The following is a 16,348-nucleotide window of genomic DNA, read 5'->3' as shown; positions in this document are numbered from 1 at the left end:
TGTTGCAGCCATTTATCAGTCAAATGACGGCTAATTAGTCTTTTCAATCTCGTCTGCCTTGAGACACATTTGAAACCGGTTCTGTCGCCCTCCTCCTCAGCTTTGACAATTACGGTACCCCCCTCCACCCCTTTGTCTCGGGAGAAGCAGGCCCCGTTATCTGTGCACATCGACGCTCGTTTCCCATCTGTAAACATTGGGCGGCTCAGAGGTTGACCCGTAGCTACTGTGGTGAACTCGAGGTTACCCGCGTAAAGGCGGTATGGATGGAAAATCATCACGTCTGGGTGTTATCACTAAGGGCAGCTGTAAAAGTGGTGCTGGACAGGAACCTGTGGTGAGGGAATGGCACGACTCTGGATTTGGATTTACACTCGGGGGGTGGAAAAGAGCAGAATAACGCATGATGACGATCGTATCAATGAAGTTATTTATAATCTTGGGACAAAAGATGTCTTGATCGCCGATGATGTGAGAACTTGCTTTAGACAGCTTTTGTGAGCATAAAATAGATGTGAACATTAATTTTTTTTTCACCATTTCACTTTCAAGCATATTAACCCTTTCATGCACTCCGTAACCTGATAACATGATAAGCTGTCCACTGTAGTAATCGCTGTCCCGAAAGGGTTAATATTTTTTCAGTAGCAGCGATTCAGCGTTTTAATACGTACAGGTAGTCGAGAGTAAACAGCTGAGTTACAGTTGGAAGAAAGCTTTTTTTTTTTGTCCTCCCCCAAAAGCAACACAAAGAATACCAGGAACCCCGTTGTGTTCCAGTGTGCACGCAGCCACTCAAAATCAACGGCAAACATAAATTTCCCAGCCATGTTGATCTCACTCAGGATAACGTGTATTGCTCCGTCCCACAACCTCCCTATGTGTAAGCACCCCCACCCCAGCCCACCCCAACCCTGCCCCCCCCCCCCCCGCCAAAATCTCGACAGTCATTGAAGCAGATTACACAAGCGCCCTCACCGAAGCTCGGAAGGCTTCTCTCACATACAAACACAACAGGATTAGCATGCATGTTAAGATCGATGAGAGAAGCCGCAGCTCCCGTGTCCGCTTTAATGAGAAAAGAGGACGTTCTTTATCAAGACAAGGAGGATCCACCTAATAATCTTTTCCTAAGAAGTACTGACAAAAAGTGCATATTAAGCTTTATCGTTTTTTATTATTTTTGTTATTTTTCAATTAAGCGGTTACCAAACATAATAGATTTTGGTTTGTGTATTTATTGGTAGGTGTGTTACGATCGTTCAAATAATATGATTCATAATTGAATGAAAATGTCAGAATGTTTTTTTTTCATAATGTCTCGGGGGAAAAAAACTGCTTTTGCAAAGATAATGATCGCTGCTGATATTACTTGAAATGTTTTTCACATCAAAACAATAACAGTCACATTTACCAAACGGACAATTGAATGTACAGTATGTTTAATTGACTAGACTGAATACTATTAAACTGTGCAATGAGGGATTGATTAGTTATGCAAGGCATCCTGAATAGAAATTTTAAAAAAGAGAAATAAAAACGGATGGCAAATGAGCGCTGCTAGAAAGCGAAATTGGAGAGACACACAGACGACGAGCAAAACGAATATTTTGTCCCCCTCTCCGCCTCCTTTTCTATAAGAGGAACGCGAGGAGATAAGACTAAAAGGACTGTCACTCAGGGGAACAAACCTTCCAGTGTCCCCTCTTACTCCCGCTCCTCCTGCTCTCTCCAATTTCCTCAGATTCCTGCTAAGATAGAAGCACTGTTCACAGCGTCATCTTGAAGTATTTCCAGCCAGACTGATGTATGTCGCCATTACTGAAGACACTTTATTACAATTTCCGACTAAATCGTACTACAATCTATGCCATTAGGGCAGGGGGTGTCAAACTCATTTTTGTCGTGGGCCTTTTTCGAGTTACGTCTTCCACCCCGGAATGCCGTCACGGCAGGGAAACCGAATAAATGTTTAATCATCACATTGAAGGGAGTACTAGTTCTGAAATCAGTCAACTATTTCTTTGTTGTTTGTTCAAATATTGTTCAAGTGAGTGTAAACAGAATAACAAAATTATTGAAAAAATCTCAATGTTATTTATTACACATGACAATGTGACATTTGGTACAGATTTTTAGCAAGGATCACGAAAGCTGACAGACATGATTTGCTTACGCGGGCCACATAAATGGACGCGACGGACCGGATCTGGCCCCCGGGCCTTGATTTTGAAATCAATTTAACTGCACGTTTATTCTAAGTGGTTGCAATTTGCAGTGATTCGGTACTGCACTGCATTCTATTGTACATTTCAAATAAAGGTTGAGAATAGTTTGATCATAAGACCACCTTACACCGAGTGATGCATGAGCATCCAAAAACAGTTTTTGGGGGTTTGTTTGGACCGCGATTATATTTGGCGTGGTGAAATTTAGGTTATTCACTCAATTTTGTTTTGGGGCTCAAGCGCGACAGAAGGAATGAGTCAGTGTGACATTACAACAATCGATTTAGATTATTACGGGTTCTAATGGGCCCTTGGTGCTTTTGCATAAATGCAACACTAAATTTATTTTGTAATGTCATTTGACACCCCCCCCCCAACTCCCCACTAATTAATTCACCTTCCTTTGGAGCCCTGCGATTACATTCATGACACAAAATGATTCATAAAGCACATCACAAGTGAAGAGGCAAAAATAATGACTGGCAAATGAAGTTTCTGATAGGCTTTGTTTTATTTGCGTGACTTTTCCGATGAATCTGATATAATTGCAGGTCAAAAACCAAAAACGCTGTTGTCATTTCAAGAAATGATGTCAAAAAGAAAATTACAACGTGATTAATCATTGACCCCAGTGACAGAACAAGAGATAGATAACAACATGATTGCTTTATAACACCATTTTTTTCCATCCTCAGCTGGTTTAAAAACCTCCCGTTATCACATGCGTACAGAAAAAAAAAAATCAATGGTTTGCTAATTGTTTTTTAAGACCTATTAAAAAAAAGCACACAAAAAACAAAACAAATGCTTGTTGTCAGAAGGGTGAATCGAGTCCATCTCGCTTTGGTGAGATTAAACTTTTCCCAGTAGTTGCAGCTATCCCCTTTTATATCATTTAAATTAAGCATTTTCCACCGAGCCATAAAATGAAGTCAGCGCAGGCTTGCTCCAAGGACAAAGAGTCTTGATGAATGTTCGAATGGCATCGCGGAGATCACGACTGAACCATCTTCTTATTGGGGTCGAAGACATAGCGCTTAAAATCCAAGTGAATGCTAACATGCTGAGCGTCGGTTTTGGGCTCGTCTTCATTTGCGGTGCCACCGTCTTTGCCGCCCCCCTTCCCCTTTTTCTTGGAAGTGGTCGAGGACAGCAACTGCTTGGTTTCTGGGCGGAGACCCTCTGAAGAGAAGATCCGCAGACATTATTTTTTTTTTCTTTTTAATTCTCTATTAATTTAAAAACCCATTGACCTTCACGCCTTATGAGGGACTCTTTTCTGTTTCCAATACCCATTGTACACTTTCAGAGGCACACCTGAGCAATCTTGGGAAGCTCTGCATGTGGTCGCAAATGGGACAATGTGGGAAAAGACATCTCCTATTAAGACCACTAGTATCATGTCAGAATCTATAAATAAATAAAAATAAATAAATATAAAGATATATACATACATATATGTATATATAAAAGCATGTACAGTGGTACCTCTACTTACGAACGTCTCTTCAAATGAAATTTTCAAGTTACGAAACGCCTCAACAGGAAAATATTGCCTCGAGTTACGATAGTTAAAAATACAGTCTGGGCTGCTGCTACTTGTAGCTCAGAGTTTCCTGAATGCAACATACTTATAGCTGCTCTGCCATTGGCTATGACGAGCATCATCCTGGCATCCCATTGGTTTAAGAGGGACCTCTACGGGATGTGTCTATGCATGGAGATAAGATAGACATGTCTATGCAGCGTCCTCGTCATTCGCCCCTCAGGCCACGAAGTGTTCCTATATTTTTCCGTAAATGTGAATCCCCAGAAAAAGTGTTCACCAGTCGGGCGATCTCTCACTATGCTGATGTTTGTCTTGAACATTTTCGAAGGATTGTTAAAAGCCGACAAAAGCAAACGTCCTTGGATCAGTTCTTTACAAAACGCCAGGCGAAAACCACTTCTGAGAGAGAAGATGAACTAAAGAGGGCAAAAAAACGATGAGGATGTAGTTAAAAGACCATCATTTTTATTCTTTACTGTATTCTTTGTTTTTTACATTATGCAAAACTCTCATTTATTGTGCAATAATCTCATTGTAGCATGTATTTGTTCCACATTTTGATGCATTTTTATGCTTCATGAAACATTTGTCTGAATTTTGGGGGGGGGGGGCTTGGAACGGATTACGGCATTTACATGGGAAATGCGTCTCAATTTACAAAATGTTCTAGTTAAGAATTTTTTTTCCAGAACCAATGAATTTCGTAGGTCGAGGTACCACTGTAGTTCAAAATCTATTTACGTAATTTACAGAATGCAACTCTTGCGTCGAGACGACAACCACAAAATAAACATTAAGCTGTCGTGTATCTCCGACTGCACTGGCGAGTGTGCATTTTGGTGAAGTTCATCTGCGGCGGCTGGAGCACGTGCGCCCGCCTCCACATGACCTGCAGCCTTCACTCTTCAGATTTAACAGCTAAAAATGTGCAGCAAAGCAGGTCTCTGTTCCTCAAGGAGACATTCTGGAGCATGCCGACGTTAATTCCAACGCTGCGCCTCCCAGTCTGTTGTCTGCCTTGTTCTTAATTTCTTGAGAACTATGAGGGACTCTGTCACGCTCCTTATGCCGAGTCACATTTCTGCCCTTCTTGTGCTTTTTCTATTTGTGCCCTCCATTCAAACAGGCTGCTAATTTGGCCCGCGGGTTTTGGACACGGAAGGTAAGCAATGTTCTAGTTTCATTGCTTAACACGCTGTCTGTCTGGCCTCATCCATAATGGCGCCAGCATTCTTGTTATCATTATGCCGATGTAAGGGTTGTTGTGCTGTGAGATATCGCGGCCAGTTGTGGCTACACCAGCGTGCACAAACTTGAAGGAATTTGTGTTTGCATGCAAACGCATACAATCGAGTCCGCTTCTCTGTGAATTAAATGTATTGGGGGCTGGCCAAACTTTTGAACTCAAAGGTCACATTTGATGTTTAAAACAGACAGGTCATAATTTCTTTCAAATGTCTCGGTCAAATAGGTTGTTTCAATAATAAAATATTTATTACTTTTTTTAAGTGTATTGTTGATAAATACTGTGATCGTAATCGATGACGTAGCTAAGTATTCGATCATACAAAAAATTTGTGACATTTTAAATTATTCTTTTCTGTTTTGTTTATATTTTCAATTCACGCGGGGTGGAAAAACTGAGTCTTGGTTTTCATATGCCCTAGTTAAGCTTTCGTTTTTGTACGATCTAGTTTACAGGACTGTCGATTATATCCATGATTGGTGGACGTGATTCAAGAACAGAGAGGGCCTTGTGTGGCCCCCCGGGCCACACTTTGCTCATTATTTCTAGCTGCGCCCCAATCACAAAATGGGTAGTAACTATAATTAGCTGCATGTCAGTACTTCACATATGCTGTCGCTACACACGGCTAACAAAGTTAACAGTTGAATGTCGTTGCTGACCAAAACAGCAGTACGTACGAGTGCAAAACAGTACACAGGACTCAAGTACTGTAGCACGCACAACATGACGAAGTGTGGGGACTTACTGTATGTAGTTAATGAGCTCCCAGTGTTGTTTTAAAAAAATGTAATTTCTTTATTTTACTCACAAAGGCCTCAAAAATGTTGGTTTTGGTGTACAGGTAGCACAAGTTCATCATATAAAATACAAAGAGGAACTTAAATTTTTTTTAAAGTCTCTCATGTCAGAGTAATGATAATCTTCCTATGTAACATTCCCGCTGAAAAACTCACTTCCTCATCAGACGCGCCATAAGCAAAAGCTTATGACAGGTTCACGCACTAAACAACATGCGGCATTTCCACAAATAGTGGCCAGGTGAAAATACAATCAGTGCCCTGAATTTATGGGGGGGTGGGGGGGCTTGCATTTTCACGTTGCAGTTTTGCACTCGCTTTTTTTAGAATAAACAAACATATAGCCTCGTCTTCGCCCCAGGCCATTAAGTGAAAGTTGGCATTGGCTCTGCAGTAGAGAGGTTAAGGTAAGCAGATAGGATCATACCCCAGTAAAAAGTGGAGGATTTCTACCAGCGTGTCAAAAGTGGATGTTACGTGCACAGTGCATTAATTCTTGCTTCTGCAGATTTTTTTTTGATGAAACGTGTTAAGACACTGTAACCAAAGAACTGTTTTACATGATGAAAAAGAAAATGCCAAAATCGTCTCTGCGTGTGAATAATAAAGTGTATGAACTTAAATCATTACATTTGCTCACGCCCCCTTTTTTTTTTTCCTTGATGGGAAAAGGGAATTGTCTCTTTGGGAAGGGGTGTTTATTTGTTCAAGTGGATGACGCGGCCAGCCACTAACCGAGACATGGCGTCCATTAGAGTAAAGCCGTAATGGTCACTATTTCAGGAAACACAATACACGCTATTAGCAAATCGTGCTTACATAGTAATATAATAAGGTAGAAACACATTTAACAGAATGAAAGCTGGTTGGACAAATACCATCATTTCAATGTTTTTTTTGTTTTGTTTTGTTTGTTTGTTTTGTTTTTAAATAAGCAGATGAGCATTTTTCCCTAAAGTTATCATGTCAAAGAAAATTTCTGTGTAGTCAGAACTGTTTTCAACAAAAATCCGTAGGGCGTATGCAGCATCACAAATTACGTAATAAGCTGAATCTGCAACTAATCGGCATTCTGTATTGGTCAGCCATGTGCGATTTAACATGGAAAATCCCATTGTGATGCATCAAATCTCATCAGATCGGGTTGTAATTTGCTGTGGTGAAGATAGCGCGTATTGCATTTTGTTTGCCCGGATGCAGGAGGAATGATCCTCCGTGATCGTGGCTGTTCACTCATTCCTCTCACAGGTGGAAAAGGTTTTAAAGGTATCAGCATTCTCTGATCAGGATTGTGATTATGATGACACTCAAATAACGATAGTATAAGGGTAATGACTTAGAAGAAATACGTTTTGGAACACATTCACCAGCACTTTCTTTTCCAAGACTGTGTGTGTGTGTGGAGGGGGGGGGGGGGGGGGTCTCCAATGAAGAGGATGTCGGTGAGGCTCTCTTTTTGATATGTTTTTGTTTTCTCTCCCCTCCCGGGGTGGCGCAGTGGGTTCGGAGCAACAGAAGGTAAAATAAATACAGAACAGATTTCCCCCGGAACACATGGCAATCCCCGGAGGAATCCCGGGAATGTGGCAGCCCTAGCACTCTTACCACATCCTGAAAACAATCTCCCAAGCCCCCCTCAAAAAAACCCTGAAAAAGTGTTTGGGGCGGGTCCAGAATAAGAAGACGACCTCTTGTATCCAACTAAGCAAAAGTAACCGAGCCACTTGGAAACGTTTGGTCCTTACCTGGTATTCGAATTTTGAACTTCCCGCTCTGTCCAAACCCGCCCTCAATGACGCCGGTTTCACCCGTTGACAGCGTGACCTTCAGGCCCACAAAGATCTGCAAGTTGGTTTCCTTCTTGAACAGGCTGCGGCCAATCACAGTGTAATCGTCCGTCACCTGCAAATGACACAAAGAGGAAGAACGTGAACAGCCGACCCAACGCGCCTTTTTTGATGCACAAACTAATCTGAATACATTGGTGAAAATGTCAGCCATGATCGCTGGGCGAGGATAGCCCACCCCTGTGTCATGTGCCCTCATCAAGCCCACCGCTGGCGCATTCTTCCCGTCTCGCCGCCTGACTGTCGCCTGTTGGTCGTTACTACACATGTTATGCCATTTGTTTGTATTCCTTGCTTATCATCCATCACTAATCTGATAACAGGAGGGCACCGCTCTGTCTCCGAGCCTCCTCCAGCACCACGACTAGCTCATCCTCTCTTCTGCCTTGCCCTCATTCACTCTTGAACATTTGACCCTTGAGCGTGACTGATGCGCTGATAAAAAGAAGCATAGTGGGCTATAGACGTCCGACAGACCGTACGAGGAGTCATAGCTCAACAATGACAGCAATGTGTCCGGCAAACGCCACGTGACGAGCCGTCCGACCTCTTGCACGCATCGTTTCACTCGAGAATCGAGGAGTGAGGCAGTCAACACCTTGAGGTGCAAACACAAAGAAACTCCTGCGCGCACTTGACCCTTCCCCGACCTGAATTTCACCTCGACACGAGGGGCAACACGCAAATGGAAGTTCACGACATGTGTGGCTCTTCTCTAACGTTGCATGAAGATGGCGGTCACACCGTGTACAAAATACTGCCTGTTTAAGTTGCAAGTATTTTGATCATCGCAGCATGGTAAGAAGGAAAAAGAAAAGCACTTACACTAAATACAAGGACTGAAAATTTTTGAAAGCGTATCTAATTGCGATTTTTCCCCCCTCAATATTGTGACTGTGATTTAATATGCTTTTTTTTTTTCAAGGCCATCTTCACACGTTTTTTTTTAAACAAACACAAGCAATAAATTAATCTGTATTTTGAACTTGATTCATTGCTCGGCTCTATTAAATACAAAATACTTGACTATAATCCACCATCTCGACAGTCAACTTCAACTCCAGCTTCCTCCAGCATTCCTTAACCGTACGTCTTAGGTTCAGTGAAGGTGTAAGCGTGAACGGTTGTTTGTCTATTATGTGCCCTGTGATTGGCAACCAGGCCAGGGTGTGGCTCGCCTCGGCTGGGATCGGCTCTGGCTCGTCCGCTCGCCGGAGGACAAGCGCGATTAAAAAAATTATAATAATAAAAAATGGGTGGGTGAAATGTGATAAATCACACAAATGATTAAATGTGACCGTTTGTCCTTTAACGCCGAGTCTTTGTGCATTCAGAAATGCAAGTACTGTAAACTACTTGAGTCTGATAACATCAAGAAATAATAATGTGCACATGCACATTATTATTTCTTTTTTTGATAAATCTGTACATTTAAAAATGAATAATAATACATAAATTATACATGTATATTTAACATTTCAAATACATTTATGGTTAAAAATCTTACATGTTGCTGGTGGATCAACTATTACAGAAACCCAAAATAGCAAATATATTACTTTAGGGTCAGCTGTGGCAATTAATGAATGATAAATCTGTTTCGCATTATGTTGGTATACAAGTAGGGAACTGTTAACCAAAGTGAAAATGAAATTGTCAAAAGTCCTATTTGTGCTTGTTTGCGCATCCGTTTTATTAGTCAGGAGGCTACCGTACTTCCCGGAGGTGGTGTCATAATGATGGTGATTCACAGTGACTTGCCTCCAACTGTGAAAATAAATTCCTTGCCCATGAGCCACCTCTTCAACACAGTTTCATTTTTGTATCTTCTTCCAATAATGGTTTAACTATGTCCAAATGATACTGTGTTAAGACATTAAAACGTACTACTTGGGGTCGTGGCGTACGATGAAAGAGAGAGACCGTAGGATAAGAGTCACATGAACAGCAGGCGGTGCGCGTATTCCTGTGCCACTCAGGTGTGTCCAAACAGCGCCAGTCTCTGACAGCTAGACGAGCCGAGTGGCGTCAGTCGGCCACCCGTATGCAACTGTGTGTCGCAGGCATGCGCACCCACACGTCTCCAACGGCGCTCGGTGAGACTGCCGATGCGCAATTTTTTGTGTATACGTGTCTGTTTGTGAACACGCAATACGGGCGTTGTATGCGGAGCCATGCTCCAGCGCCACCAGCAATGAGAAGCATTCAAAGCACCGGGAGCACGAGGAGGACTGCAGGGTCAGCGGGAGGGCATAAAGGCAAAGTACAGTAATTCACCTGCATATTTGCAGTTCAACCGATCCTCATCTATTCAGGAAAAAAACAAATCAATTTGCAGTTTTTGTGCTCTTTCTAAAACAACTACTGTACATTTAGCCTGGGTTGGAGGTGGAAATTAAAGAGAGTCTTCAATGCAATTGCCCGTTTTTTCTAAATCAGCCATTGCCTAAAGTAATCCATGTATTTTAAATGCTCGTTTTATTTTGTTTTATTTTGTTTGGACTTGTAATCTGCTGCATGTTGCTATTTTGTGTTCAAATACATTTCCGATGTGTTAAAGGTGGATTTTGTTGAGTTGGAATGGGTTTAAAGTGCAAAGGAGATACCTCATGCAATAAATGTGTGTTCACTGACCAAGCAACTGTCAACAATTTGGGGGTGTAACTCTAAATAACTTTTTTTTCATCACTTGTCACAATGCGTGGCAGGGCTCGGGTGCTATCACCTACAATTTAGAAATCAGTATTTAGAGTAACCACTCACCCTCTCCACTTGCCCTTCCTTGTGTTTGGTCTTGTAGATGAGCAGGCGAGGGAGGCCCGTCTCGGCATAGCCTTTATCTTCAAACCCGTGCAGCAGGCGGCCCTGGAAGGCCAAGCGGCACGCATTAGCGTGGATGTCCGTATCCAGTTTGGAGCCAATCGCCAGGCAGTGTAAGGGGCACGTGACGGGCCGCTCAAATTCCAACAAGGCCCACTGCTCCGGGTCGGGTCCTGCACTGGACTCTCCTTGGCCTGTGACGTAGTCTTCCTGGTACAGGTACTCTCTGTCGAAGGCAAAGGCCATTTCTAGCGAGCCGGGCTGCGGATGTGGCGTGCCTGGCGGCAATCCAAAGAAGGTCACCCTCGCCATGACCGTCTCATGTCCCACCGTGATGTGGAACTTGGCCCGGGTGCTGAGAGAGCCTTTGAAGTAGCCGATCTTCTTGGCGGAGATGACAGCGGCGAAGACGGTGCGCAGGGAGCCCGGGGTGCACACCAGCCCCCGCTCCAACAACTTTGGGTCAAACTGTGTCACGCACACACCCACGCGGTCCCCTTGCATGGCCCCCGACACTGGCTTCCGAAACATCTGTATCGACTTTACCTTCTTAGTCACCTGATGGGAGACATGTGACAGAATAACACATCTTAAGTCTAAACACAGTTCAGTGCAAACTAAACAAAACAACTCTCACAAATTGGTTGGATTCAACTCAACTTTTTAGAAAGCGCACTTTAAAAAAAGCAATCATTGTTCAAACAAAGTGCCGTGCATGCAAAATCAAACATAAGACAAAAAAACATTAAGCAGTAATGTTAATAACAACAAATAACAACTGATAAAAAAAATAGATGGATAAATAAATGAAATATTTTAAATACAACTTTTTATCCGTAGTCTGCAGATTCTAGAATAGCATCATCGTTTAAATCAGCGGTGGATAAAGCATAGCCCGTTCCATTTTTTAAAATGAGTCACTAAATTATCAATTGTCCTGTAATTTTTGTTGCTTGAATTTAGCCATTTTTTCTAAAATTGATTGTTTTCTCAATTTAGCTTATATAATTTCTCATTCGATAATTATTGATCGAAACAATGAAATGACATATTTAAGACTTTTATTTCTTTTATTAAATAATTTTGGATTCGTTATAATTAAATCAATTAAAATACACACACATATTAATTGTATTTATTTTTGTTTTCTTTTCATCTACGATTGGCCTGGTCCTTTTCTCTGTTTTAGAAATCAAACATGGCCCTTGAGCAGAAAAATATTGCTCACCTCGGATTTAAATCACAGTTCATTCGACGAACCAGGCAAATTATTTCAGAATAAGAAAAATAATCATAAAAATATACAGTAACATCTGAGGCAGAAAATTCACTATATTGCATCTGGTCAACTTTTTATTTCATTATAAACTTTCTAGATGTTGTATTATTGTTGTTTACATATTGATTCCATTTAATGTAAAAGTCAAACAGCTTCACGTTGAACAAACCCTACAATGGATTTATTTTCAGCGAAACTTTAATTTATCAGTCATTACAAGACACTGCACCAGTTTGGCAACCCTGATCACAGTGTGCAGCAACAGGACAAGCAGGACAGAATAGATTTAAACATAGGTGTCAAACTCAGGTCCTGGAGGGCCGCTGTCCTGCATGTTTTCCAAGTCTCCCTGCCGCAACACACCTGATTCAAATGAACAGGTTCAATGTCAGGCTTCCGCAGAGCTTGCTGATGATCTGATCATTTGAATCAGGTGTGTTGCAACAGGGAGACTTGGAAAACATGCAGGACAGCGGCCCTCCAGGACCTGAGTTTGACACCTATGGAATAGACTGTACTTTGCCTCCAAGTAACTTTTATTTCAAAACATTTGTCGCCACTCTGAGGTAAAAATGAGAACTGCAGCCAAGACTGCATTGTTCGCCTTTGAGGTTGTGCTTCCTATAATTGGACTTGTTTGGTTTATGATGCTACAATGGCCGCGATGAATTTACAACTCAATCAGAAAGTGCAATTTACTTCCGCTAACACAGCAATACTTTCATCATTAAAGTAAATATCTTGAATGAAAAACACTTTGAGGCCATTAAGTACAATGCAACAAAATCGAATGGCTACACTAAGTACGGGGAGAACTTAGCATGCCTTCGTGCGCCACATGAAGACATGTTCTTATTCGCTGCCAACGAGTTCGTTGCGTACCATTTAAAACCTAAGTCGATATAAAGTAATAACCCGCAGTCGTCACCTCATCCTTCCCAGACATTTGAATTGACACTCTCCACCCGTTCCTCCCTCTGCTTGCCCATACCAAGGCTACTTCTGAACAGCTATTTCATAACATGCACCGTACCTTCAGTGCTGGGATTTCCACAGTGTCGTTGATAGCCAGCGACCCCTGCAGGATGGTCCCGGTCATGACTGTTCCTTGGCCGCGGATGGAAAAGCAGTGGTCCACAGCCATCAGCAGGTCGCCTCCTGGGTCTCTCCGCGGGATATAGGTCTGCTTTTTTAACAGCTGAAACGGAAGAGTTGATAAACATAAATACATTCACATCCCATCCATCCCACCGTTTGTTTTTTTTATACCGCTTATCCTCATTTGAGTCATAAGCGAGCTAAATCAGATAAATATTTCAAGAAAAAAAATCAAATCAAATAAAAAATAATGAAAAAATATCTTATTGACCAATTTTATTAAAAAAAATAGCTACATCAATGCAGAAAATACTCTTGATTGCATCATTGGTCAATGGGACTGAATAAAGAAGCACAATCTGATCAATTGCAACGCCGATGCTGAAATAGGAAAAACATTAAGATAGTCAGAAAGATGTTTTTCACAATCTATTCATTTTGTGGTTGTACACAGCACAGCAAATTACAGCCACAGTAATAAAGATAGTTTCTTTTCATCAATAATGCTTTAAAACATAAGCCTAAAACTGAGCCTTGTTGGTAGGGTGTACGTTTTCTGGCATTTTTGGAAAAGAAAAAAAAAGGAGAGTCAAAGATGAGTCAAAGCTATCAGTGTGGCCGTTTTCACCTCGATCAACTCAGACACCCCTTGTGGTTCCTGTGCGTCGGCAGCCTCAGGGCCCCCGGGCTTGGCCGCCACCGCAATCACTGGACAGTCTTTAAAACTAGATGAAAATAAGACAAGTCAACGTTGTTTTATTGATTGATAACAGTTCATCAGTTAGGAAATGTACCATGCCGTCCGTATTTGTCATTGAATTCCTGCTACATGTGCTCTGACGCAGACCTGGTGTTCTCCAGCGTTTTGTGAAGTCTCTTGGTCATTTTCTCAATGGCGCTCTGCCTCTTGTTGAGCGGCAGAAGGTCCGTCTTGTTGAGCACAACCACCATGCGAGGGCAGGTCATCTCTCCGATGAGCAGACACTCGGCTGTTTGAGTCTGCACTCCTTTCACCACGTCCACCACCAGCATCATCAGGTCGATGATTTGCGCCCCTACGAGACGCGCAAACATACAAAAGCTGTGTTATGTTTATCTGAAAGTTGCTGGAAACACAAGATAGGCTTTTGTCTATTTGTTTTTTGGGGGTTTTTTTGTATAAATGGGTGACGGTGACTGGTGAAGTTGACGACAGCAAAACAAACAGGAAAAGAAGAGGAGACAAACATCAAATGGGAGGGGTGAACAAGAGTAAAGGGCTGGAGGGCTGAAACTCGAGCTGCTGCACGCTTGCTTGTCTTTCCTTTCTTGACTTTGCTTTCTTGCGCTCAACTCTTTTCTCTGCTTCGACTTGGCTCCGTCTATTTCCTGTGATTTCCCCACTTGGGACATGGGCGGAGTGGCGCTTAATATAGATACCCCAATTTATTCTTTCTCCTTCCGGCCCTAATCTCTGACTGGATGAAACCAACACAAGAACAGGGAAAGCAGGAAAGCATGCTAACTCCATACAGGATGGACGATATTCAAACCCAGGACCTCTCGACTGTGAGGCAGATGTGCTAACCACTTTTTATAGTGCTGCCTGTGCCTCTTCCATACATGTTGGTGGTTTCTTCAGACTTCCCCTTAACCATAATTTGTATAATACACATTTGTTATTGTCTGGTTTTGTCGGTACAACTACCGTATTTTATAGTTCTTGAATGTGTGACCCCCCCCCCCCCCTTAATGTGTAACACGTTTGTATAATCTACAGGGAGTCCATAAAGACTGGGTATATGGTATAAAAAACACATACAGTACTTCTTAAAAAAACAAACATCAACAACAACAACAAAACACAATTGCATTCAATTCAATTGTAATGTTAATAAATAAAAATTTCAACATGATTTCCATCCTTTTCAATGCATAATTTGATGCGCTTTGAAAAATTCAGGTGAACTCAATGAAATGCACATTGACTGGTAATGCGTTCTCCCTTGTGGCTCAGATCTGTAATTTTCATCCAGTACACTTTGTCTTTTAGACAGAAAAAGAAATCAAGGGGAGAAAGGTCTGGTGAAGGTGAACTCTCTGATGTAAACAGGCTTTTTGGATACCGTCAATAACTGTAGTACTAGAAAATCATGCTACCCCCCCCCCCCCCCACCCCCAATACAGTATGTCATAAATCTGACTTCTGCGTAGTTGGTGCCTCCTGCTGGAATTATGAACAGGACAATGTGATTAAATCAGAAAACAGGGGTCCTGCACCCCCACTCCTCCCATTTTCTGTGCAAAGAGAATATTGGATGTTTGTCTGTTTTATGTATTTATTTATTTACTTATTAGTCTATTGGGGAGTTGTTCAAAGGGCCAGTAAGTGTGGTCGTCCTAGTTTAAGTTACCTGTATATTGGCCAACACCAACTCTGAACGTCCTGGGCAAAATGGAATGACATGGCAACACATAAAGCTGAAATCATTTGGACAAAAACCCTTTATATCTAGCACGTACTGGACGGAAGGCAGCCAAGAGAAACGCTATGGAATTAAAAGGATAGACTGATGGGAATAATTCCATGGAATTGATATTAGAATTTAAATTGTAAATGTAGGTCAGTGCTTCTGAAAGGAGACTTTGGCGTCTCACCTCCAATGATGGTCCGAATGAGAGAGGCATGTCCCGGACAGTCCACCAGGGTGAATTGCAGGTTTTCATACGGTCGCTGGTGGTCTCCGCTCTCCCGCAGCTGCTCGGGAAAGTCCACGGTGAAGGAGGAGAAGCCGAGGTCCAGGGTGATGCCTCTTTCGCGGGACTGAGGGTTCTTGTCGAAGGCAGCCGTGGATGCGGTGCTGCTCAAAGCCCGAGCCAGCGACGTTTTGCCGCTGTCCACATGCCCGAGCACCCCGATGTTGAAATTCAAAGTTGAGCTCCAATTGTCTGCCATGTTGAAGTTCTGTCACGTGAAATGCTCTGTTGGTATCAATTCGGACCATGGACTCACACGCCACTGCGGGAGGCGACTTGTAGTTGCCCAAGATCTAAATTGAAACCGAAATTCTCCAGCACGCTTATTACATGACAGACAATGAAATTAATCTCTAAACACTACTTTGACGTGTGGGAAAGTTGTCGCTTGCGTTTAGCTGGAGCCCATAGAAGTGTTTGCAGGAGCTAGCGAAGTAACTGCAATGGCTTCGTAGTTAAAAATGAGCGCGCATATATTCGCATGACGATTAAATCTATCTTTATGATATTTGCCTCACACTTATTTGACAATTGTTTAACTCACGGGTATATTTCTGCTCGTTTCCACTTTGACAGACAACTTCGACTACAACAGGAAACGACAAAGGGGTTGGAGTTCCTGTGATAATAATGACTGACAACAGTCTCGGCCAATTATAGTTTTACTTGCACTGTTTCTATCCAATGACCTTGCGTAAAATACAAAAAGGGCAGGGCTTTGAGGTAATACTTCCGCCAATTTTCC

At 42.2% G+C, this 16,348-nt stretch overlaps 1 protein-coding gene across 2 annotated transcripts; it reads right to left on the bottom strand.

Annotated features, from left to right (window-relative positions):
* Positions 1–2,715: 2,715 nt before the first annotated feature.
* On the bottom strand, positions 2,716–16,216 carry eefsec (eukaryotic elongation factor, selenocysteine-tRNA-specific). 2 transcript variants are annotated; one of them, XM_086118363.1, is made up of 8 exons: positions 16,148–16,216; positions 15,505–15,811; positions 13,715–13,922; positions 13,496–13,592; positions 12,803–12,967; positions 10,434–11,048; positions 7,569–7,725; positions 2,716–3,410 (listed from the first exon to the last, which is right to left on the bottom strand). In XM_086118363.1, the coding sequence occupies exons 2-8, from the start codon at positions 15,800–15,802 to the stop codon at positions 3,223–3,225; spliced, it is 1,728 nt and encodes a 575-aa protein (XP_085974489.1). In that variant the 5' UTR covers positions 15,803–15,811; positions 16,148–16,216; the 3' UTR covers positions 2,716–3,222. The 2 variants fall into 2 exon arrangements, with proteins under 2 accessions (XP_085974489.1, XP_085974488.1); XM_086118362.1 differs by having other exon boundaries at positions 15,505–16,206.
* Positions 16,217–16,348: the final 132 nt, after the last annotated feature.

Source organism: Hippocampus guttulatus, chromosome 8, assembly GCF_054856545.1.
Source record: "Hippocampus guttulatus isolate MCC_2025c chromosome 8, RoL_Hgut_1.0, whole genome shotgun sequence".
In the NCBI taxonomy this organism is placed as follows: domain Eukaryota; kingdom Metazoa; phylum Chordata; class Actinopteri; order Syngnathiformes; family Syngnathidae; genus Hippocampus; species Hippocampus guttulatus.
Note: the sequence above shows the minus strand (reverse complement) of the source record. Positions and strands in the feature narration are given on the sequence as shown.